At 47.1% G+C, this 24,370-nt stretch overlaps 1 protein-coding gene across 10 annotated transcripts in view; it reads right to left on the bottom strand.

The window, feature by feature from the left end:
• Positions 1–24,370, bottom strand: part of ZC3H7B (zinc finger CCCH-type containing 7B) — a 48,216-nt gene that overhangs the window by 4,480 nt on the left and 19,366 nt on the right. For 6 of the 10 annotated variants that reach the window (XM_058864818.1, XM_058864817.1, XM_058864820.1 and 3 more), the window contains exons 9-22: positions 22,967–23,226; positions 21,162–21,510; positions 20,088–20,197; positions 19,066–19,228; positions 18,819–18,980; positions 17,753–17,958; positions 16,170–16,270; positions 15,292–15,473; positions 11,658–11,743; positions 6,136–6,269; positions 4,480–4,585; positions 3,313–3,421; positions 1,504–1,637; positions 523–686 (exon numbers count right to left, since the gene is read on the bottom strand). In XM_058864818.1, coding sequence (XP_058720801.1) covers positions 523–686; positions 1,504–1,637; positions 3,313–3,421; positions 4,480–4,585; positions 6,136–6,269; positions 11,658–11,743; positions 15,292–15,473; positions 16,170–16,270; positions 17,753–17,958; positions 18,819–18,980; positions 19,066–19,228; positions 20,088–20,197; positions 21,162–21,510; positions 22,967–23,226 — 2,266 coding nt within the window. The remainder of the gene's footprint in view (positions 1–522; positions 687–1,503; positions 1,638–3,312; positions 3,422–4,479; positions 4,586–6,135; positions 6,270–11,657; positions 11,744–15,291; positions 15,474–16,169; positions 16,271–17,752; positions 17,959–18,818; positions 18,981–19,065; positions 19,229–20,087; positions 20,198–21,161; positions 21,511–22,966; positions 23,227–24,370) is intronic. The other 4 variants (XM_058864816.1, XM_058864823.1, XM_058864821.1 and 1 more) reach the window with 3 other exon arrangements.

Here is a 24,370-nt window from a genome sequence, read left to right as displayed (position 1 = left end):
TGTGAGCTGGAACTGGACCAGCAGGGATGAGAGAAAACCAATGCACAACAGAGGAAATGCTAGGTAACCAGCATGAAAGACAAGAATCTTTTTGCTAACCAAAGCGGCATTTTTAACCATCACAAGCTTTCTGAAGGCACCTTAATGTGCTGATTCAGAGGGCGTTAGACATTCAAACCATTTAATAAGGCACCTGGGATTCCCCCAAGCACTGGATCGAAGAGACTGTTCAGCAGCCTGGGAGCTGAAAGCGTCCTGGCTATGAAGGGCACAGGTGCAGACAGGAAGTTCTCCTTTTCTAAAGACACATGCTCAGTATTTTTACCCCACAGTGTTGTGGTTGAGCACCTCTGTGATCCAAGACAGCCTCACTGTCACCCAAACCTGTCATCTCATCCCACTCCTCCTCCACGCAGAAGTCTCCAAGAGCTCTGAGAGAGGATGAGGGGGGATGACAGAGGCCCTGGGCCTGTTACCCCATCTCTGCAGCAGTGGCACAGGAGGGAGATGAGACAATGGTACCTCTCGCAGAGCCGGAATTCGCCCATGGGGAAGCGGTAGCTCCAGCAGCTGGAGTCACTGTCTGAGGTGAAGACCTTCTCCTTGTGTTTCTCTGACTGGATGTGCTGCTGCCATTGCTTCTTGCTGTTGCTGTTTTTCCCACAGAGCCAGCAGTGGTAGCCCATCTAACCGGTGCAGACAGGGAAAAGGGCCAGTCAGTGCAATGACATTCATATCAATTGGCCTTCCCTGTGCTGGCATTGCCTCTTCCCCTCTCCTTCCAGAGCATCCTGGAAGCTCCACTCAGTCTATGACTGACCCACACTTCTCTGCCGTATCATCTTTAGGGAATTGTGCTGACACTAAAGGGGAACAGAGGAAATGCTCTGTCACAGTTTATCTATGGCTCAAACAGGCTTAGGGAACTGGGCAGCTCAGTTTATTGAAATGGTCCCCCTGCTCCTGCTGATGGTCCCAGTGGGGTCTCACCACAAGGTCCCTGGGTTCACAGGCAATGCAGGACTCTTCAGCAGCACAGAACCTTACACCAGTACCATCCCTGGCATAAGGAGACACATTTGCCTCTAGTTTTCCAAGGCTTCTGTGCCAGCTCTTCTCCAAGCTTCTCCCTCTTCTGACAGGCCTGCAATGGTTTTGCCAACTTGCCCAGGAGCAGGCAGGAGGCCTGGAGAGAGGCTGAGCCCACGCAAAAGGGAACCTAAGGTAGACTCTAATGAGTGAGGATTAACAGAAAAGCCATTGTAGAGCCCTGCTGACCCCAAGTCAATCTCTTCCCACTTCAGCTATGCTGCCCCTATTGTGCTGCTCCAAGCTGTCCATTTAACCTACATTAATACAGGTTCTATTCCACTAGAGGAATGCAGTCCCTGCGAGCCACACCTGGAGCACAGGAGAGAGGCAGGCTGGCAGCACTGAGGAGGAGGAGGAGGAGGAGGAGGAGGAGGAGGAGGAGGAATGAAGGACAAGAGATCAGCTTATTACCATGATGTCCGCATAGTCAGTGGGCATCTGGATCTGTTTCTCCCCTTCTCGCGAGGTGAGTGGTGTTCCCTCTCCAGGCTTCCCAGGATTGTGTTTCTTTAGCCACATGTCATAGGTCTGCTGCATATCTAGTACTGCACAAAGGTGACACATGAAGCCACTCAGACAGCCTCCCACCCAGTGCACAAGCTATGAGAAAATGACAAATGTGGGGGAAGCCCTTCCCTCCCCTTGCATGTGCAGCAGCACCAGACTGAAGGCCTGTGCCCTATGTCGCCTCCTTGGATAAGATCCCTGGGGAGAGGAGCCAAATTCACACCACACCACCTGGCAGGGGGGGTGTCTTCTATCAGTCAAGGGGCAACTGTGACAACAGCCACACAAACTTTCCAGAAAGGTGGCAAAGTGCCGCAAGATCTCCTTGGAATTCACCCCACAAGATAATTCTCCAACAGGCCTGATTCTGCTTGACCTCAGGAGACATCTCATCCAGCCAGGAAGCTAAGGCAGGGCTAGTTTCAGATCCATCTCTTCCCTCTAAGCCCAAGCTTCACCCTCAGCACTAGAGAGAGAGGAGAGCCCCTAAGCAAGCTGGCCACAGGAGGCACTGCAGAGGGAAGACCTAATGATAGATTGCTCCAAGTTCAAAACCTGCCCAGAGAACTGAAATGTATCACATGGCGTTTGATTTAAAAGTCACTCAGCATACTTCTGGGAAGGCAAAATTGAGGTGGAAGCTTTAACTAGACATCTGCCGCTGCAAGATCAGCTCCTGAGAGAAGCTATGGAAACATAAATGTTTGCAGACATCAATATGATGCTCTAAGTGTGATGCATTAGTGATTTACTCCTTGCTAAATGGGTAATTGAGGAACTTGAGGCAACTGGGGATAATGAATTCAAATTCCTCCAAACTGAGATCACACTGTCATTTGAAGATTCACCTTTGTGCTTGAGCTAACACACCCAGATTGGTATGATGTGCTTTAAAGGCCCCAGCAATGATATGCTTTCAACTACAACAAATAACAGTTTGGCTCAGCAGAGAGAAAGACCCTCCACAGAACCATATGAATCAAAAAAATCAGGGCAGGCCTGAAATCCTTCAGGCTTTCCAGCAGCTCCAACAGAGGTAGGTGAGCACCTGGACAACTGGCCCTTTTTTCCCCAGCTTCCTGTTGATCTGAATAAACCAGGATTTCTGTCCAGGATATGGGCAGCCCCCCAACTACTGCCCAAAAGGTAAGCCTGCAGAATTAAGTATACATAAGTTCCTCCACAAGGGCACCACCCAACGATGTTCTCATTCAGAATCTTAACTCCACCCCTTTGAATACAATGCCATGAGCAGGGAGTGCCACAGCCCAGGATCAAGAGATATAAGCAGATATGAGTAAGATAGCCAAGGCAGATAGAAGACAGACAAGAAAGATACAGGAGCAGCTACAGGCCAGGACTGGTGCTTTGGCAGAGCTCCACACAGAACCAAGCCTGGGACATTACAGGCAACTGTAGGGGCAGGAGAGGGTGGATTCAAAAGTGATGCAGAAAGAGAGGGCAGCAGTGAAGCAATGTAAGACATAAAACTATTGTGCACTAGTCCCACAGCAAGGGGCTCAAGAGACAAATGCACATTTAAGAAAGGAGCAGCTGTAGACAGACCTGACCCATAATCCCACCTAAACTCAAGGCAGCAGCCTTGTCCAGCTCCATCTCTGCTGTCAAGAATATGTCTTAACAGACCCTCCAGATGCCCAAATGTTCTCTTCCCTCTCCCCAAACTCTTTGGCTCACATTTTGCCCACTCACTTTTATTTTCCTTCATGAAGGTCCACATGTCTCTCTCCTCAGGGCTGTGGGCAAAGGAGCAGTTGCCTACATACTGGCATTTCCTGCCATTCTGTGCATGGATACACAACTGTTAAAAGACAGAGAGAAAAATTTAGCATCTCTACAATCAGTCCTTGCTAGAGGGGAAAGTGGGTTTGATAACCAGCTGGGACATTAAATTGCACAGGAGAGGATGCAAACAGGACACCTTATATATCATTAACTCATGATTCTTCTCCTTAGTCTCCTGATGACATAAACACACAGTCAGTTCACCAGTTGTTGCCATTTCCATAGGTGACTGGGAGCAGGTACAGGGCAACAGCAGGGAGCATCCTGGATTGACCCAATAATGTCTCCTGGTGATCAAGCTGCTGGTTCCCAAAGCTGACTCATTCTCCAGCCATCTCTGAGTGGGTGAAGAGAGGTCTTACAGATTCCTTAGACCACAGTAGTGCACACACAGCTACCAACAGCATCATTGCCAGAGAAAATGAGATGCTTTATAAACATCATATTTACTAATCATCTCCTCTCCCCCTGTCCTGGCACAAAAAGCAGGACCTACCATAGGGCAGGGGAAGGAGTTTTCTCCTTTCAGGGAAAAAGAAAAGGAGAGGGAGAAAGAAACTCTCTATCACTACATTTGGGCCTGGTGTTGGAGGCTGGATATCTGTAATTTTCCTCACAGCACGTGGTTTTTAGCTGAGATCTTAGTTTTGCTTTCAAAACCCATTGTGAGCAAGTTTCATAATCCGAAGCGGCACAGTCAAAGTGAAGGAAGGGATAGGCTTCTCCTAAGCATCTCGCCTCTCACCCACATTGAGAAACCCTGACCTAAGGGGAGTCTTAAATTTCATTCCTAAACCCTGTGCCAGCAGAGATGCTTTAACAGTTCTTGTTACACCTTAGCAGCATCGGAAACTCGCATTTGTGCGTAGAGTGGTTTAAATGGGTGCTGCTCCTTCTTCTGCTCCATCTTTTTGCTGGAAGTGTTTTGCTGCCATCAGTCTGGCCTTACCTCCCATCTCAGCCAGCATGTGCTTGTCTCCCTGAGAGGTCTTCAAGGGAGCAGCCCTCAAAGCACTGCACTGTGGTGGAAGGGAGAGGGATGTGGCACCTGGCTGTGCCAGGCATGGGACTTACATCATATTGCTGTGGGAAATTACGGATGGAAGGCAGTGGTCGGACTGACACCCACTTCTTCTTAGCTTTGGACATCACCAGCAGGACACGGCGTTCCTTCGTCCAACTGAAGAAGAGAGAATAAATCAAGAGAGGTGTAAGGAAGAGCAGAACAGAGACCCTTAAATACTGAGAGATGAGCAGACTCTCCTGTCCAGTTTGTCCCTGCACTATCTGGCTGTTCCTAGACATGCACATCTGTGATGGAGAAGCCACAAGAAGGCTGTTTTAGGAGGACTTCTCGTGTACATATTACCTATTTCCTGGGGTTCCTCTTTTCATAAAGCCCCAAAAATCTTCCCCAAATCTCACATGGCATCACCACGGATTATTAAACAGCTGCATTCCACCCTTTGACACAGCCAATTCTTGTGCAATCAGATCCATGAAAAACACTTGGGAATATTTTCTGCTTGAAAGGTGCAATAGAAATGCAAGTCATTACAAGCACTGCCTTATGAACAGTGCCAAGACTTATCCTCCTGCAGCTCCAGCAACGGATCACCAGGAGATACCCAGAGCAAAAACCCCAGCTCAATTCAGCAGCTGCACAAAGAGGTATTATTTTTCCCATCCCAGAAAGCAATCCTCACCTGCTTACTTCCTCCAGAAACTTCTGCCTCTGTCTCTTCTTCAACAGAAGTCTTACATTTATAAGAGGAAGCTGGGCTGTGCCTTTGTGGCTTGTGTTATGGGAAGAGAGGTTCTATAAACCCTTTCATCCTATCCCTGCAGGCTGCTTGGGTGAGACAGGCCACAGTTTCCATGACCCAAGACTTCCCAGCCAATATTTCTCTTCTAGGGGACTTGTAAAACAGATGGAGACAAAGTTTTTTAGTAGGGCCTGTAGTGTTGTGACAAGGGGTAGTGTCTTGAAACTAAAAGAGGGTAGATTCAGACAAGATGTAAGGAAGGAATTTTTTATGATGAGGGTGTTGAAACACTGGCACAATCCAGAGAGGTGGTAGATGCCCCATCACTGGAAACATTCAAGGTCAGGCTGAGCAACCTGATCTAGTTGAAGATGTGCCTGCTCATTGCAGGATGGCGGGATTAGATGACCTTTAAAGGTCTCTCCCAGTCCAAACTGTTCTATGATTCAATGCTTCTATCACACCATTCTCATGGGCCCCAAGGAGTCAAGAGGTGCAAACAGACATGACATGCATCACAGAGGAGCAACCAAAGCAATGAAATAGCCAAGGGAAACTAATTTAAAAGGAAGCAGAATATCTTGAATCATTGTTAATTGTGACCTGACATACATATGCAAACAGCTAGGAGTATAAACACTGCAGAGGAGAACTCTCTTTGTGCTATTGGTAAGAAGAAATGATAGGAACTGGGAGAAAAGGGAATTGTGGGAGCTGGACTGCCTGTGCCAGAAGTAACAGTCTGCATGATGCTGGCAGCAAATACACACAGTAAAGAGAGAAGGAAAGTGGAAAACAGCTATCTGCGATGCCTGCTATAGTGATGAACATCTCGAGCAGGGAGAGGCTGCTAGGAAACCTTACAGCCTCTTCCAAAGATGCCAAATGAAGCCCTGGAGAAGGTAGGATGAAAAATTCCTGCCCTTGAAGAGGGGTAGAGGAAAGAGAAGGTTGAATTGCTCACCAGTGGGGGGCTTTGGCACTACAGTACTTGAGGTCTTTATCTGGCTCCACCAGCTGCCCGTTCCTCCAGCACTGGCCACACACAAATTTCATCTGGAGGTCAAAGGTGCTTGACGTGGGAGTCCGGGGAGAAGCCTGGGGAAAAGAACCACAGCCTCAAGTGAACAGAGGCAAAATGCATCCCCCAAACCTGCCACAGAGATGCTGGCAGCTCCCCTCATGCCTGTGTGCCAGCTACAAGCCAGATTAAATCAGCTCTCCTTTGCCAGTGTTAACTGGTAGCCCGATGAGATACCGGACAAGAGCAAAACCACTGCTTGCTTCAGCATGATTTCCTGGGCTTTGACATCTGGCCAAAAGTACAGACAGCCTGGCAGCTTCCAGCACTGATCAGGCCTGGCTATGAAACCCCTGCAGTGTGTATCTGCATACAGACAAGCTCTGTGAGACCTGCCCCTGAGCTTAAGCCCCACTTCCCTGCGGGGAGGGCAATCTATGTCCCACTCTGCCTGTGGAGAGTGCTTGGTCATACAGAGAGAGCCCCCTTGGGAGGAAATGGGACCATATCACTATGCAGGACCCAAAACTCCTGCTTTTGGACCAAGATCCTCGTGTCGCACCTAACATTTGACACAATGAAGTCAGAGCTGGGTCCTCTTGCTGATATTCTTTCAAGCCTTTTCTGGGCAGGTTTCCATCTCTCACAGTTCCTCTGTACTGGGTTTCCCAAGAAGTTAAATCACAGTCTCTGGACAGAGGTATAATGCACATATTTCATATCTTCTCAGCCATTGCACTTATTATTGCCCCCATCCCACCTGAGAAAACTGGTTTGGGATTATGACTGACAGATTGTGGAGAAGATAGGAAAAAGGGACCCAATCTCATATTACTGCTGCCTCATGTTTTCTGAGAAAATATCTGGAAAACTGTTTGCATTCTATATCACCACTGGAAGAAGATAGGGCTGGTGTCTCCAGTTCATTTCCAAACTGAAAAACAAACCTGACTGGATGCCGGTGGCCCTGGGCACAGAAATATGTGAGAGTACAAGAGAACACCCTGGTCATCGAGCTGGCCATGAAGCACAAAGGTCACGCACCAGCAAAACAATTCTCTGACTGTCAGCCACATCAGCAGCCTGTCCCACCTACCATGCCTTGACTTTAACCCCGAGCATCTCACAATAACCAGACATGCAAGCCGTGTCCCTGAAGAGCAAGTTTCTGCCAGCAACTGATTAGCTGCGGCATGGAGCCTGGCTGCATCCCTTGGTGAAGGGAAAACAGCAAGTACAGACAACACAGAATCAAAACATTTCCCAGGAGATGCCACATCAGCTATCAACTACCACTCTGCATTCTCCAGACCTAGTCTTTTGGAGAACCAGAGTTGACATATAAAGGGTTCTCTGTCACTGTGAAAATCTGACTGGGGAGCTAACCTTGCCTGTGCTGCCTACATGAAGCCATCAATTCTCTGATGCCCCTGCAAAAGGACCCTCTGAGAGAACCAGCATCTCTTCTGAAAAACAGCAGCGATTCTGGCCTACTTGTCTGTGAGAATAACCTTTCTGGTGGCTCCCAGCACATGACTTGTTTATCACTTGCTGTGATGACAGCTGTCAGCTGTCACTTGTGTTGGTGACCACCAAGAACTCATCAAAGTAGTTGGCTGTGAGATGAACAGAGTTGAGATCTGGACTACCATGGAAAGCAATAAAGTGCCTCCCTCTCAGCTATGTGGCCTTTGAACAGTAGCTTTAATCTCCACTTGGTCTCCAAAGGAAATTTCACTACAGCTCACTACTGACCTATCAAACCTATAGCCCTATGCTAACAAAATGGCACTGCCGGTGTATTGCCTTTTATCAATCCCATGCTATCCTCCTGCTGACATATATCTCAGCACAGACAAGGAAGCTTTGCTCAAACCTTCTGACCCAGGAAACTAAACACTGTCTCCAGAAGGGACAAGAGATCAGAGAGAAAGAAAATATCTCTCAGGTAGTTGTGGTAATCTGGGCTGCTTTTTCCACAGATTCTTAGCCAAAAGAAGCCTCGTGCATTTCTTCATCTGAGTCATGCAAACTGCTGGTCAAACCAGTGGGCAAGTATGCTCCCAGGGGATTAGGAGCCAAGCAAAAAATCAAAGCGGCTGCTGTTAATGCTACATGACTGTATTTGTAAAGGCAAGACACATACCTGGCAGGCTGCTGATACCCAACAGTGTGGAAATTATATCACATGAGGTTCTAGCAGACGAAGCTAGGCAAAAGTGCCGTGGGCTATGGCACCACCCCTTGCTATGAAGCCAGACAATATAGTGCTAGCTATGCACCATGGCAACCAAATAAATACAAGTCTCTGGCACGACAGCTCTCCACTTCAGGCTCTGCAGAAAGCAACAGACTCTGCACATGGCCACTCATGTCTCCCAGCTTCAGGAACTCCTCTCAGCAATACTGAAATGTTCTCTGGAGGAGCCACATGCCTCAGGTGACTATATGAGGAGCCCAGGTTACTCAGCCACCTAACTGAGTGAGCAGTACTTAGGTGTAAGTACTCCTTAATGGAGACATTTTTCCTTCTCCATGCTTAAATTGATAATTCTGGGGTCAGCTTTCATGGGGGTTCTGGTGCTGGCTAAGGGAATAAAAACAAAACAGCTCTTGAAAAACAGAAAAAAATGAGGGCTACAACCCCTCTATTTGCAGGGATGCAATGGGAGGGCACCCAGCTCCCTACAGCAGCCCCACCTGCTGATGGCTCTTCAATCTGTGGCCACTGGTTTACTCCTACAGAAGCTTCTGTGAGGCCAAATTTGTGGGACCACGTGTAAGATTGCCAGCTGGTGCTTGGCAAGCAGTGTATCTTCATTTTTCATTTCTTGCTAAGCCTCCTGACTTTCACTGTCACAGCTACTGGGCCCCTGCATGCTGCCTGCCTTTTTTCTCCACAACTGGGCAGCCCCAGGTGCTAAGTCCAGCTGGCAGCTGAACAAAAAGTGCAGCAAAATCCCCCAGAGCAACTTTGCTTCCGCTGGCCAAAGGGCACTGGAGTGAGAGTGGATCACACGGGATGGTGGGAAGGAGGGGTCTGTTTTTACAGCACTCCTGGGAAGTTGTCTTTGCCAGGCAGCCAATTTTGAAAGCTGGAAGGACACTGAGAAAACTCTGAGTCACGTTAGCCTGCTTGGACAGGAGAAAACAATGGCAAAAGTAAACATCTCTCAACAGATAGCTAGTCCTGCCCGCAGGGTCTTCGGCAGCAAGCCAGAGTCTCATCCCAAAGTACCGCCCTCCGTGCTGTTGCCAAAGCCATGGTGTGTTACTGCAAACACATGCATCTGACTGACTTGTCCCCCTGCACAGTGCCAGTGCCAGTGCCAGGCTGCCAATCCTTACAGACAGCTGGTGGTGCTGCTGGTAGGCACTTTCTCACTGTACCAACATGACTGCTGCTTTGCCTCTGCACCCTGGAAGGGTGGTGGGTGCAGTCCAGCTCTGTGACAGGCATCTGTGGGGCACAGCCAGACTTTGCCACTGGTCACTAGCCCTAGCACTGCCCATAGGGCCCAGAAACGGTAGCTCTCTGCCCATCCCCTGATGTAGCAGGCTTTAGCATTTAATTTCCTGATCCTCTTCCCCCTGCAAGCCCCAGCAGCCAGAAATGGAACCCTCACTTAGCATCCAGATCCCATGTGCTTCAGAGGACTTGCTCTGACCATGCCTACTGTATAGCTTATTCTTCCAGCAGCAGCACCTCCAGACAAAGGTGAATTTGAAGCTACAAGGCTTACAGGAAAACAGTTTTTTTTTTAATTCCCTCATTATACACAGAGAATGGCAAGACCGAGCTTTCTTGAAAATGCAGGTAAATTCACAGCAGGCAGGACAGAACCAATCTCTGGACTGTGCTCTTGGGGCAAGGCACATATGGAGCAGGGATTGCTGATATAAATCCAACTGCTGTCACAAACTGCTGCAAAATCACATTTAGTTTCCTCCCATGTGGAGATGCGGGCCACTGCCTCTGTCCTCACACAAGGCAGAAGAAATCACAGCCAGCATTGGCTGCAGGGACCATTCAGATCATCCACTTTGCATATAATACAGGATGTAGAAATTTGTCCTGCTCGGCTTCCTGAGAGGCTAGAATACATTCCTTAAGCAAATCAGACAGTTCTGGGAACTAGAGACCTTGGTTATTCTGGACTGCTGCTTGCCATTGCTCTCTTCCAACTGTTTCGGACCACAACAGCTGCACAGGTTTAGAGCTGAGCATCCCCTCGAAGATGAATCCATCTCATGCAGCATAACCAGTGCAGAGGTGGACACAGAGCCCACGGCAAGAGTCAGTGAAGTCACCTACATCTTTTCTGTTAGGCTAAACTACGCCCATCAGACCTTTCCACTGATGCTTCCCCACCATCAGTGCCCTACAGCCTTCAGAACACTTCTCTTGGCACACAACCAAGACAAAAAACAGTGGCTAAACATCGCATGAGTGACTTATATTTCTCTCCTATGAAACACCTCCTCCACAGGGTGCTCACAGACTGTACTCAGCACTGGTCTCTGCAGAGGAAGCTCCAGGGTGACAGATCCCACACAAAGGTGAAACACTCTTGCTTGGACACTAAGGCACAGGCCAAGGGATGGCAAGTTCAGGTTCACCAAGGTTAAAGAAAGTTGCCAAGTGGGAACAAAAAGGATTTACACCACTTTCCCAACCATTCTCCTGTTCAAATGTCAAAAACTGCTTTAGTTCAACCTCAGGACTGGGCTGTGAATTGTTCTCATGGGGTGGGCTCTGCTCCTACAATACAGAAATCCCCTCTGGGGTTAAAAAAAAAAAAGGATAAGACAGCACTGCCCACAGCCAACAAGACACAGGAAAGTAAACAAAGGAAGAACCCTTTGCTTGTAACCCCTCTCGCACTACCCTGTATGCTCTTGGCAGTGCTGGAGGGTGCAGCCCTCCACACTGAGAGACTGGTGGTAAAGAAAAGGCAAATCTCCCAGTCTCCTCCTGGTAATGCACCACTAAGGTCTCTGTCAGTCTCAACAGCACCTGGGCTGCCAGTTCCACCCACTCCGGTGTTTAGATCAGTTCTGTAGGTCATAAGTCATTCCTCAGAAGTCCTTCAAATTGCTCTACCGTCCCTTGGCCACTAAAGGGCAGCAGGACACATTTGGTCCCCACTGTGTGGTGACTGCCCCAGTATCTCCCAGTTTCACCAGCAAGGTGTCACAGGAAACACCATTCTTGTGTGTGCTGCCCTCAGTGACCTGGAGGCTTCACCCTAGCAGGGAAACAGAGCAGACAATAACACTGCAAAATAAGGCACAAAGCTCAACACCAGCACTGCAAGCAGGAAAGCTCTCAGCTCTCCTCCACCTCAATGGCCAGCCTGCTCTGCCTGGCACCTGTCAGGCACAATAGTGGGAGGAGAAGAGAGAAAGGGCTGGAACCGTTGGGAGCAAAATCTGGCTCCAAGCCCTAGATGGACCTTACTTACCACGCTGTTGGCTGGTTTGCTGGCATGTGCCTCCATCTGTTGCCAGTACTTCTTAGACTCCTGCACGATATCTTCGTGGGTCATTCCTGGGAGCAAAAAGGAGACAGAACTGAGCTAACACTCCCTTGGCCAAGATAAGAGAGGGAGGGGTTGTAGGACTTTTTAGTTTGGGGTGAGTAACCCCTGAGTAGCTGACAAGCTCCCAGCAGACATCCTGGTAATGTCAGGATTAAGTTGTCACAGAACTCACCACAGAACATGTCTAATGCCTTGCTATGGAAGCTCCACTCTACGCAAGTCAAACAAAAGGAGAAGAGTTCTGTATCCTGGGCTTGTTCAGACCCGGCTTACTGCTTAGGCAGTCTGCAAAGGACCCAGACACTGCTTCCAAGCCAATAATTCTTCATAAGGGCCAAGAACTTGACCAAGGCTGACCCCAACCCCGTATCAACAGATTCTACCAAGATCCTAAAGGCAATGCTTTGTTACTATTGATCTACTATATATGGATTTTTTGCTTCTAGCTTGGAAGATCACAGATATCCACTGAGACATCTAGCATCTCCAAGACCCCAGAAGTCTCACCTATTACCTGCTGGGATTAACTAGCCTGTTACATCTTCAAGTTGAGAGGGCTCCCCATCCATCAATAGGCAGAGAAAATTTGAAATTCAACACACATAGACACCAAGCACAACCAAGGCAGCAAGAAAAGACCAGCAGTGCAAAAACCAACCAAGGAACAGCTGCTAGTAGATAACCAGCAAGGAAAAACCTGCAAGGTCTCAGATATCAGAAACACAACATCAGACAACAAGAAAAAGGATTGGTCAGACCTTATCTAAGGAATTAGCTCCTGACCAGCTCAAGTGGTGAGGGAACAGCCTCTGTTAGCACCAGCCAGCTAGATGGGCATTCAAGTTATTAAGTGCTCTAAAAAGCCAAGACAGATGCCAAAACAAACTGAAGCAAGTATCTTGCACAGGCAGCTGATTGCAACCAGAAGGGTTCTGAGGATGGTCTTGATGCAGTATCCCCAGGACACAGACATTGCAAATTTGATTGCTCTGCTGATGCCTACGGCTTTTATTACTGAAGTGAGGTGTTCCCCAGGAGTATTACATAAACACAATCTTTGATCTGGGAGACAGCACGTTCCAGAACTTAAGGGCCACCAAAGTTTTCATATCAGCTTAGGCTGTGTGTATCTTGGGTAAATCATAGCATTCCTGACCTCAGTTTTCCTGTCTGATTTTGGCTGTTCATGTCCCCATCAGGCAACACTGCTGCCATTTGCACAGGGCTTCAACAGGATGAAAAGCACTCAGAAAACTTCACCGTTCTTCAAGAACATTTGCTCAGGTCTTTAAAATGGCAGCTACTGCATAACTGGTACTGCTCACAGATCAGAGCTGTTGGTGAATATTCTACCTCTTAACCATTAATTCCAGAAGAAATGGTGTAGAGTCAGAAAAATTGCAACTCCCTCTCCCATGTCCAAGTATTCCAGGGTTGGACACAATGATGATTTGTATTTTGCGGACAAAAGCTCTAAAGCTAGGAAAATCACAACAAAAAGTTAACATGCTGCACTGAACATGGCAGGGAAAGGGCTGAAGCGGCTCCCACCTTCTCCATTCCACACACCTGCGATCCTTGGGGTGCAGAACCAAAGGGAGAAGCATATACATTTGTCTATATTTCAAATGTGAAATTTCAAAATTCATGACTGAATTTCAAACGTAGTTCTTGTGACTGCCTTCTTCCAGTTCCAGAATTCTGAACTATTTCAACAATAGAGTCTAGAAATGTGGTGATTGGGAAAGAAAAACCCTCCCAAATGGGAAAGGATGGTTTCCAATCTACCAGCTTTTCAAAGCATGAATCGTCACAAAGAAATGAGCTGGGAACCAAAAGGCCTATGTGTTGATTACTTTTAATATTTCGGCATCTTTTGCAACATCATTAGTGAAGACAAAGAGTGTTATTACCACTAGTGGAAGAAGATAGCAAGAGATGTCTGTGAAAAGCCACAGTGAACAAGAAAATAGTCCCGCCTGTCCAATTCTCAGATCTTGGGAACCTTTACTCCACTAATACAATCCTGTATTCCCATGAACAAAGCCAAAAGCTCTGTAAATGCTCAAATGGCTGTGAAGTGTTTCAAATGTAAGCTGCCCTCCTCCTGTTCTTGCTGAGAAAATAGTGCCCAAATGAAACTTCCTGCTCCAAAGCTAAAGCATTCCCAGAGAATGGCAACAACTACCTTTAATTTCAGTTTCCATAATGAAGGCACTACACCTGGGAGAGGCAAACTCACAAGGAAAGCAGGCTCATATATAGAGCCTGCAGGAAAAAAACCCCACAAGATAATATCTCTCCTATTGTTGGAAAAGGTGGAAGTAGACACAAGGCTTGATGATCAGCTCTGCATGCTTGAAAAATCATTTGAAATAATTTCTTCATGTAAAGAAGGCAAGAAGAAAAAAATCAGTTTGTTTCTTCTGCAGGATGAAGAGAAAGGAACACAGAGGGAAAGAAGAAGGGAGCAAAGAAACTTTTCAAATAACAAAACCAGACCAAAACAACAAAAATAAACCAACCATGGTATGGGGGAAAAAAAGCAAGGCACTTGAATATCAGAGTACAATGAGCAGTATCACAAGCATGCAGGGCAGTGGTGGCCCATGGCTCACAGGCAATGTGCTATCTTAGAAACTCCAAGCCGTAATTTTTTTAATTTCCTGAGGCCACAAGTAAATGAAGGCAAACGGAAAGATTAAAGATGGCATGTGCCACAATGTGCTACTTGTTCATCACTGTCCCTCATGAGCTGAACCCAAGGCCAAGGACTGCACTGGACATCAATTATGACATCAAAGAATGGTGAGAAACATCTATAATGTGTTTCCTCTCTGAAGTACTCCCATTACCAGGCTGGGTGGTGCACTAAATGAGACCCTGTGGTGAAAAAACATGTAGGTAGCACTGCAGGTGGACTAGCATCTACACAGCCAACAGGACAGCAGCCAGAGAAAAACGCCAATATATCAGAGACACAGGACTGAAGTGCCAGATGTGGCAGTGTCACCATACAATTTCCCTGAGTATAATCTCTGTAAAACCCTCTTCTGAGGCATGTCATCAAAGGCTTTTTGGGAAACACCAAACATCTTGTAATTTCCTGCTGTTGGTGAATTTGTTTTGAGAAACTGGAGATCCACAGCCTTCTCTAGATAACCAACTGCTTTGTCACCTCTGCATGCTGCCATTCTCACTGCAAGACATGTTCACTCAGGGGTCCAACTGCTATTTGCACAAGATCTAAGCACAAAACACCTCTCGGGATTGAGCTCTACCTAATTATTATTTTAATTTATTCAGCTGGTCCCAAGGGAAAGGCGTTCTGGTCTGCAAATCCTAATAACCCTGCTCCTGTAAATGGACAAGGGCCAAACCACCTCATAGAAGACCTTGGTCCTACTTTTCGTGACCCTGAGGAGGCAGAGTAAGTACTATGCACAAGTGATTGACACCTTCTCAGTACTCCCAAATCACCTTCCCCTCTCAACTGGCCCTGGTTACACACTGGAAGAAATTCAGGTATACACAACACCAGCCAAGTCACACTCACCTGAATATTGCTGCAGCAGCCAGACCTTGAGCTCAATGAAACTGTGAGCAAAGTGGCAGCTGTCCTCACGCAGGCAGCCGTAACGCACCTCATGTCGACACACGTCAAACTGGAAGTGCTCCTGGAACTGACGGATCTTGGAATATTTCAGGGAGGTGGAACGCACAATGTGGACTAGACACCTGCAGAAAAATACAAAGCACCAGAGGATCAAACCCTCTCTACCTCCTTCTTACATATGACATCCAGACATTTGACTGGGCAGGCAAAGGACACATGCAAATTGACTCCAGAAGAGACAGGTTCCCTCTGGGAAAAGCAAACCCCTGCCCTCCCGACCTATCAAGCCTGGGTAGTTATTTTCACCCTCAGCACATGCGTGATGCTCTGACTAAGTTCAGAGATCAGACACATATCAAAATACGCAGCAAAGATAACAACTCCTCTGAGTTGGTATGATAGGTTCAGCATCTCCCCACATCTGAGATTCCCAGGAACCAGAAGAAATTGTATGACTATGTACTTGACATGTTTGTTATACCTGTTCTCTTAAACATTCACTACCAGACAGTCAGAAGCAGGATCCTGAGCTAGAGGATCTTTGTTTTGACCTTTCTGTGAAGGCCAAACTGAAAGGCAAATTAAGTCAATGGAAAACTTAACAAACTGCCTCCAAAGGGCTTTGCTGATGCCTGAAATCCCTCACCACCAGGAGCAAACATGCAGGGTGAAGCCCATAGTGCTATTTATTATGATTTGAGCTGTCCTATGATTGGAACCTGTAGGGAGGAAAGGAAGAAAGAGACCAGAGCCCTGGAGTTAAACTGGCTGGACTTATGCGAGATGGCTCCCATCAGGAGAAAAAATTGTTCACTCACTTGTTGTCATGGAAACTGTGTTTTGCAGAAAGGTTGGAGCAGACAGATGGTGTGTCCTTGGTCCCTTTGCTGATAATCCGGGGTTTGCTGTCAAAGCAAATCTGAGAAGAGAAGAATTAGCATACTGGGAAAATCTTAGAGAGCAGTGAACCAGAGCGACTTCGCTTAGAGGAAGAAGAAGAACCAGAGCCAGCCTATTCTAATGTTCAAAGTTAGAAACAAGTCTGGTGAAAACTTTGTGGTGTGGCAGAGCTTTAAAACAAAGCAAGTCAATCTCTGGAAAAGCTTCTGGACAACATTTTTTGGCTTATTCTCAACAGTATTTTCCATTGTGGTTGGAAAAATTTTGGTCAGAGCCACATATTCTTTCCCAACAGAACAAGAACAAGGGAGAAATAAAAGAACAGCCACTTCACAGCAAAGAACACACGTCCCTTTATATGCACTGCCAACATAGGGAACTCTGTGCTGCAGAGCATTAAGATGATATGAGGCAATTCTCAACTGACCGACTCAGTAGCTCTGCATAGACATCAAGTGGGAATTTATTGCATTATTGAATTCTGATTTCTAAAGTAACTGGGGCTAAATTACAATTCAAAGCAACATGTCAAGATGGAGGAAGACACAGGTGATCTCATGAGGCTCTGAGCACCTGGTTCAGCTGCAGAGCTAAGGAAGAAAACTACTCCTTTCTCCTGCACATGTGCATACAATGCTTACTGTCCTTCTGGGAGCAGGGCACTGGCTGGGACACACAGTGTTACAGGTGGCCTGCTCCTGCACCTTTAAGATTTCTTTCTTGAAGAATGTGCAACATCCTGGACTCCTTTTCCCTTCAGGACTGCCTCCCAAGGTACTTTGTCAGCCAGGCTCCTAAGGAGACTAAAGTCTGCCCTTCAGAAGGTGAAGTGGCAAGGTGGCAGTTCTGCTGACCCCTCTCCTTATTTCTCCAAGAACTGAAAACTCTACAACTGCATGATTTCTGAGCCCAGGATGGCTTCCAACCATTGTATCACCCACCAGTGCTTCTCTGTTCACAAACAGATCCAGTGGATGCCTTTCCTAGCTGTTTCCCTCACCAGGAGGGAATTCAGGAGTTATCTTCCACACACTCCAGGAACATCCTGGACTGTTTCCTCCCTGCTGTGTTGTACTTAAAGCAGACATCTGCTAAGTTGAAGTCCCCCACAAGAAAAAGGGTCAACAATTACAAAACTTATCCCATCTGCCTATGAATTATTTTGTCTGCCTCTTCACCCTGGTTGGGTGGTCTGTAACAAGACTCCCATCTTGTCGGTCTTCCCCTAATTCCTACCCATAACCACTCAACTCTATCATCATCATCATCATCATTGTTAAACTCTAGACAGTCAAAACACTCCCTAACACACAGGGCTCCCCCGCTGCCTCTCCTTCCTCACCTGTCCTTCCTGAAGAGTTTACAGACATCGGTTGTAAGCACTCCAGTTTTGACTCCAGTCATCCCACCATATTTTTGTGGTGGCAACTATCAACAGATCAGTGATCCAGACACATATGAAGAGATGATGGATGCCTGTGCCCTCCCACCAGTTCTGTACCTCACAGAGGAAGGTGAAGATGCCCTGATGTTCCTTGAGGAGCTTGGCAATTGTGAGGCTGCTCTGCTTGATCCCACCTAGCGGGTCAAAGAGGAGGTCACGGTTGAGGGTCCCCTTCCGCTCCTCCGTCCACACGTCGATCTCTTCCTGGTGGTACGCGAAGGTGCAGTTATCCCCGTACTTACAGTCCTGCTTGTTAAGCATATCTACAAAGCAACAAACAGCACACACCACCACACAGGCAGGGTGGCCCAGTCAGAAACTAAACTCTCTCTTGTTTTCTCCCACTGCCCATGCCTCACATGGAACTGAAAGCAAAAAAACTGAGAGCTAAAAGAAAAAGGAAAAGATATCTCCTCCCAAGTTCACCTATATCAATACATTCAGGAGTTAATGCAAACTACTGAATGGTGACAATCTCCAGTTACGCTGCTATGGGGGAAACTATCTCAAAACTAGAGGCCAGCTTTAATTCAGTGCCTGGCCAGGGACAGATCATGACTTAACTAACCCCATAAAGCCAATACAGATTAAGTTCTCCCATAGGCCCAGCAGTAAGGAACCATTTTAGTTGGCTCTTACAACCTCCCCACCTCATTAAGTACTTTGTAATGACACTGCCTCGGGATACCAGTCTAGTCACACTGTCTGTGGGTACTGTGGGATGGGCTGAAGCAAAGGAGCAAGCAGAAAATGTTTTTCCCTAGGCAGAACCAGAGCCCTGCCATGGGGCAGTTGGGCTGAGTGGGACTAATGTGAGCACATGTACAGGAGGCAAGTTCTCAGTAAAGCCCATGTCAGCAGAACAGCTCTGAATGCTTGACTGTGTGCAGCAGCTCACTGAGCCTTTGGAACTCTTCTGCTCTGCCACTTTAGAAGCTGCCTGCTCTCCACAACATGGCAGCTCATTGCCCTTCACTGTACTGAGCCATCCAGTCCATGAACTGTACAGCCATCCTACTGATGGGACAGAAGACCCCACAGCCAGTAGGCAATATCAAACAGAATTTCCCTCCCAGTTTCCCCTGGTACAGCCCCTTCCCAGCGACCAACCACCACACATCACCTTTGCACAGATAATAGGATCCTACAAAGTTGGTTTTGGTTGGGCGAGGACGGATCCTCTTCCAGGTCTTGTCTTCTGAGTTCTTCAGCCTGCCCAGCAGGATGTCCCGCTTGCACTTGTGCTCCAAGCCTTCCCGATAGGTGTAATCACCAGCCTTGGGCCCTGCCAGAGAGAATAACCCCATCAGCCAGGGGAAAGCCAATTCCTAGTCTGTGCCAGTGCTCTGGTGGCAGAGAAAATGCATCACCTGTTTTGGGGTAGCAGATATGACAGGCCTGTTTGAAAACATGAGTAGACGCCAAGGGGTTCTTCACCAGCAGAGCTGTGTTGGGCATTGCTGGTTCTGGCTGGGACAGCAGGTGCTCAGTGGCCTTGGGCGCAGCTGGGTGACTCACTCCACCAAGGCTGACCTGAGTGAAAACACACACACATCTCTCTGTTCAGCTCTGCAACCACATGGGCAAGAAACCTCTCTAACCCCTTGCCCCGCTCCAGTCTCTCAAAACCTGTCTCATTTCCTCTCTCATCAAAATGTTCACATCTGAAATGACATTTCCAGAAGAGATGCATGCAACTTTTCCATAGAGAATGAACACTGTGGTGTTTTCACTTCAAAGATAGGCCTCTTTCTCATTGGTAAGAGACCTCAGTTTCCTATCACGAGCTACAAAACAAAATGCCCTCCTCACTCCTTCCCATTCCTTCCATCACAATCTACTCTGCAATGAAAGATTTTTAAATCAACCATATCCCAACCTAAGAAAAAACCCAAACTGCTTATCAGTCAATCTTCAGGGATACTCACATTGATGTTAACAGGGCCAACAGGTAAGAGTAACTCAAGAATAACTTTTGTTCCAAGCTAACTAATCCTCCCCATTTTTTCCAAGACTCGAGACATAGAACAAAAGCAGAACATCTGGAGAAACCTCCTGACAGGGGCAGAGAGCAGCAAAGAACTCCAGTAGCGTGAAGTCAAAGTTGGCTGACTCTGCCCCATCCTTGAGCATTATGTGGCTGCCACATACAGTGGGACCCTGGCCTCCATGATCCCCTGCTGACCCTACAACCTTGGTCACACCATGCTTACCTTGGCAATATGGAGTTACGGATAAAAACAAAGATGGAACAAATGTCTTCCTACTGACTCTGTGGGAACCTTTACCTGCCTTGCCACAACATGAGAGGCAACACTGATCAGGGCAGGGTAAGAAGAGGGGCCCAAATTAACTACATCACCCAAGTGACCACTACTACCACCACTACTACCTTGGCTCCAGAGCACCCTGGGATGTCAGCATGGGGCAGTAGCTCACTCACCGCTGGGGCTGGCTTTTGGCTGCCAGGTGGGTGTCGCAGTTCCTGAGAGCTAGTTTCTTCTGGGTGAAAGAAGAACCCCACAAAACAAAAACAATCATTTCACTCTCAGAAGCAGTGCTACTCACAAAAGGATAAACAATATCTAATTAAATTAATTTGCTTTATTTATTTCATAATGTTTTAATACTTTCTTCCCAAAGCATCTGTCTAGACTCGGAAAAACTCCAGGAAAGGCTTCTTGTCCCAGAAATCCTACTGAACCCAATTCTATGCTGCTGAGAACTGACATTTCTAAAATGGCAACCCAAAGCTGAGGTGAATGTGAGTGTTCAAGTGCTGACTGGCCAATCTCTGCTGTTCTCAAAATACTTTTGCTTTGAATATACTGCAATACTGGGAATAAGTTAACCAAGAAGAAGCCCACTTCCCTCCTGAACAGGAGGGCACTTAGTCTTTGCCCACCATCCATTTTCTCCTTGTACCATGAGAGTTCAGAACCCCATTCAAGAGGACACTCATTGCCCTGAATCCAGAGATGGGAAATACCCACCTTGGCCTCTACCATTCTGCCCAGCACAACAAGGTCCTGTATCATCTAAAACAGTCATCACCACTCTGCTCACTTTGTGGAAGATGTCAGAGTCATTAAGGAGGAAGGTGGAGGAGTCACGCTATAGTCCAGCAAATTATGCCAAGGGAAGTGTTCTGGACACCCAGCAATGTTTAAATCTCATCTCTCATCATTATATACCTCTGTGTTCCTTTCTCCTCTTTAGATTTCACTCCATGCTGGTTATCTGGGAATACATAACCTACAGCTTTTCTCATTACTTTTGAGCAAAACATAATCAGTTACTCTGTCCAAGACAATTCCCTGCTCTCTTCTATATTTATATTCCTGTTATATACACCAGCAGAGAAAGCTACAAGACAGACATCCTCAGCACTGAAGGAAATAATTTTGGCATGCATTCACAGCTAAGGCAACACAAAACCGTATCACCCCTACCTACCCGCACCTACCAATGGTAAAGGAGTCCAAGGTATCCAGTGACCCCCTGCTTGTCCCAAAGGAGTCCAGGGCATCAAGCCGTGTATCTGTGTATGGAAGCAGATCCAGGGAATCCAGCGAATCTAAAGTGGAGCCACCACTTCCTCCTTGTGGGGCCTCAAAGGCATCCAGAACAGAGGAGGAGGAGAGTTGCTTGGTGGGATCCATTACCAGGCCAAAGGAGGCAGGTGGCAGAGGGGTGGAGACAGGAATGCTGGCTGTCACAACTGGAGGCAGCAGTGGAGTTCCTCCCGGAAACACAGGAATCAACTGGGGCATCTCTGTTGGCAGGTTGGTAGGAATGGTGCCCTGGACAAGAGACTTCAGGGGAGCAGGAAGGAGGATAAATAGCGAATTAGTATTGAGGAGCAAAGACTGAAAAGAGATGTCCTGGTTTTGGCCAGCACAGAGTTAATTTTCTTAGTAGCTGGTACAGCGCTGTGTTTTGGATTTAGCATGAGAATACTGTTGATAACACACTGATGTTTTGGCTATTGCTAAGTCGTGCTTACTCTAAGTCAAGGACTTTCCATTTCCCGTGCTCTGCCAGCAAGCAGGTGCACGAGAAGATGGGGGACAGCATGGCCAGGACAGCTGACCTGAACAAGCCAAGGGGATATTCCATACCGCAGAACATCATGTCCAGGATATAAACTGGGAGAATTTGGTCAGGGTCACCAACTGCTGCTCAAGGAAGGCTGGGCATTGGTTATCAAGTGGTGAGCAATTGTACTGTGCATCACTTGTTTCTCTTGGGTTTTATTCCTTCCCTCTCTCTCTTTTTCTATTATTATTGTTGCTGTTAATATTGTATTTTATTTTGTTTCAATTATTAAACTGTTGTCTTAAGCCACAAGTTTGGGTTTTATTCAATTATTCTCACTGGGAAAGGGGCAGGAAGAAAGTGAGTGAGCAGCTGTCTGGTACTTAGCTGCTGACTGAGGTCAAACCATGACAACAGAGAGCAACAGGCTCCCAGTGAAGGGCGTATTGTACAAGCTGGAGCAAAAGGATACCTGGCAGCTCAATCCACCTGCAGACTTCCCACAGACTTTCCAATTTTTCTGTACTGCAAACAGTCTGGACCAGGATCCCTGAGGAGGTGTTGGATTGAGTTCATCAGTCTGCAAGGCAGTGTCCTGCGCTGGGCACTTAAACCAGCTCAGGTCGAGAAACAAGGCAGACGAGTACACACAGTGCAAAGGTCAGGGTAATGATCACGACCCATGGTGCCTCTCATCAGGGCTTTTCCAACGTGAAAATCACTACACTGCCTCCAGACCCAAGGTGGCTAACATAAGCAACACTGGCAACTAAAATCCAACATTAGTATGAGAACAGATTGTCTATGCAGCTCCCAGACCTGTTCAACAAGCTTAGTCTGAGTGCAACCTGCACAAAATACAAGGAGATTAGAGCATGCCCTCTGTATAAAATACATCCATCATTCCTGCTTCACCACACTAATTTCTACTCTCAGACTTGCTTCAACTTCACGGACCTGAGAGGCCAGGTGGAAGGAAATGTCAGGGGAGGGCTACCTTGGGTGTATTTTGAGAGGCATCTCCCTGAAGCTGCACACAGCAAAGCAGGCTTGGAGAAGGACTCTACATACTCACAGCAGCAGAAATAAAGGAAAGAACGAATGAGTTTTGCCAGAGGAAGAGATAGGAGAAAAGAATGACAGGAAGAGAACGAGAGGCAGCATGCACATCCTCATCCTCCAAGGACCTATTTGGAATAAAGAAACAGCAGACCCACACAGTGCCCATCTTACTAGAGGGTATGGTGACCCTTCAGCAAGGGAATCCAGGAGGGAGTCTAGCTCTTCCCCAATGATGTCCCCATCTGTGAAGTCCTCCGTGTTCTCAGGCACTGGCAAGGGTACACAGTCTGGAGACGGGAGCAAGCTGGCAGCAGGAAGTGAGGTGGGCAAGCCCTTTGCATCTGAATCAGAGGGCAAAGGGGCCATCCCCTCATTCACAGGGATGGAGGTGGCCACAGGAGCTGGGAGGCACTGCAAGTCCATAGAGCAGTCTGTGATGAGAGAGAAACAGAGCCAGTCACCAGGAGAGCCTCTTGCAGGAGGCATATAGAGCACAACATGGTAAAACCAATATTGTACAACTCCATCAAATCACAAAAACCAAGTATGCCAATTTTTCTGAGAGGAAAGGCTCTAGGACTCACCAGTAGCTGAAATACATTCTAAAGGCCAGTGCTCAGACTGACTGTCAAGATTTGCAAGCATGTACAGCAACCAGGAACAACAAAATACCTGTGGCTGAGCAGTTACTGAATTCACTGTGGCCAGGACTAAAGGGGCACATAATACAATTTCTCTATAACCCACCACCTGGTATTTTCTTTAATGTTCCTCACTAATGCATTTGGCAGAGGTCACTGCTTTCTTTACTTCTTGGAGCTTTGATATCCCAGCTGAAAGCTTGCTTACTTGCACACCCTCTCTAAAAAACCACGCATCCTAAACAGAAGAAGATAAAAATCACAAGGCCCTGTTGGGAGGAGAGCCAGAGATTGAGTCGTCAGATCAGGTCGTGCTAACAATCTGTCCCAAAAATCCCCATCAGACTCACTCAGGCTTTAATTGTCTTTAGTCAAGTAAATTCCCTGCTCCTGAATCCTTCCTGATGTCCAAAAGTGGGAGGTTGCTATCCATTTCTCCCCTCAATACCTGATCAGCAAATGTGCTCTTGGGAACTCGTGGGAGGCAGAGTCGAGCCAGGGAAGAGGCGGTGGTTTTCCCTAAGGTTTCTTCCCCTCTCCAGTACATTACTGAAGTAGTAAGATATTCCCATCATGCAATATAAACCTCTGTTAAGTGAAGTTAAGGTTGCAAGCACATGTTCTTCACAGAAGAGCATTTCATTCTCAAAAAAATTAAGTGTTAAAAAAAAAGTTCAAATGTTAGAAATTTGGAAAATGCAGCGTTACATTTGCCATTCTGAAACCAAGCACCCAGACTACCTTAATTCTGCCCCTGTGCAGATGTCCTGGAATAAAAGAAAAGAAATAAGACAAAGATGCTACCTTCTCCATCCACATCCCATTGGCTGCACTTTACCTGCAACAGACTAAGGCTATAAAAGCAAGGCAAAGTTTGGAAGGAGAGACAATAGCTTTTACTAGAAAGACTGATAAAATTGGGAAAGAAACTAGA

This window comes from Poecile atricapillus, chromosome Z (assembly GCF_030490865.1).
Source record: "Poecile atricapillus isolate bPoeAtr1 chromosome Z, bPoeAtr1.hap1, whole genome shotgun sequence".
Classification (NCBI taxonomy): domain Eukaryota; kingdom Metazoa; phylum Chordata; class Aves; order Passeriformes; family Paridae; genus Poecile; species Poecile atricapillus.
Note: the sequence above shows the minus strand (reverse complement) of the source record. Positions and strands in the feature narration are given on the sequence as shown.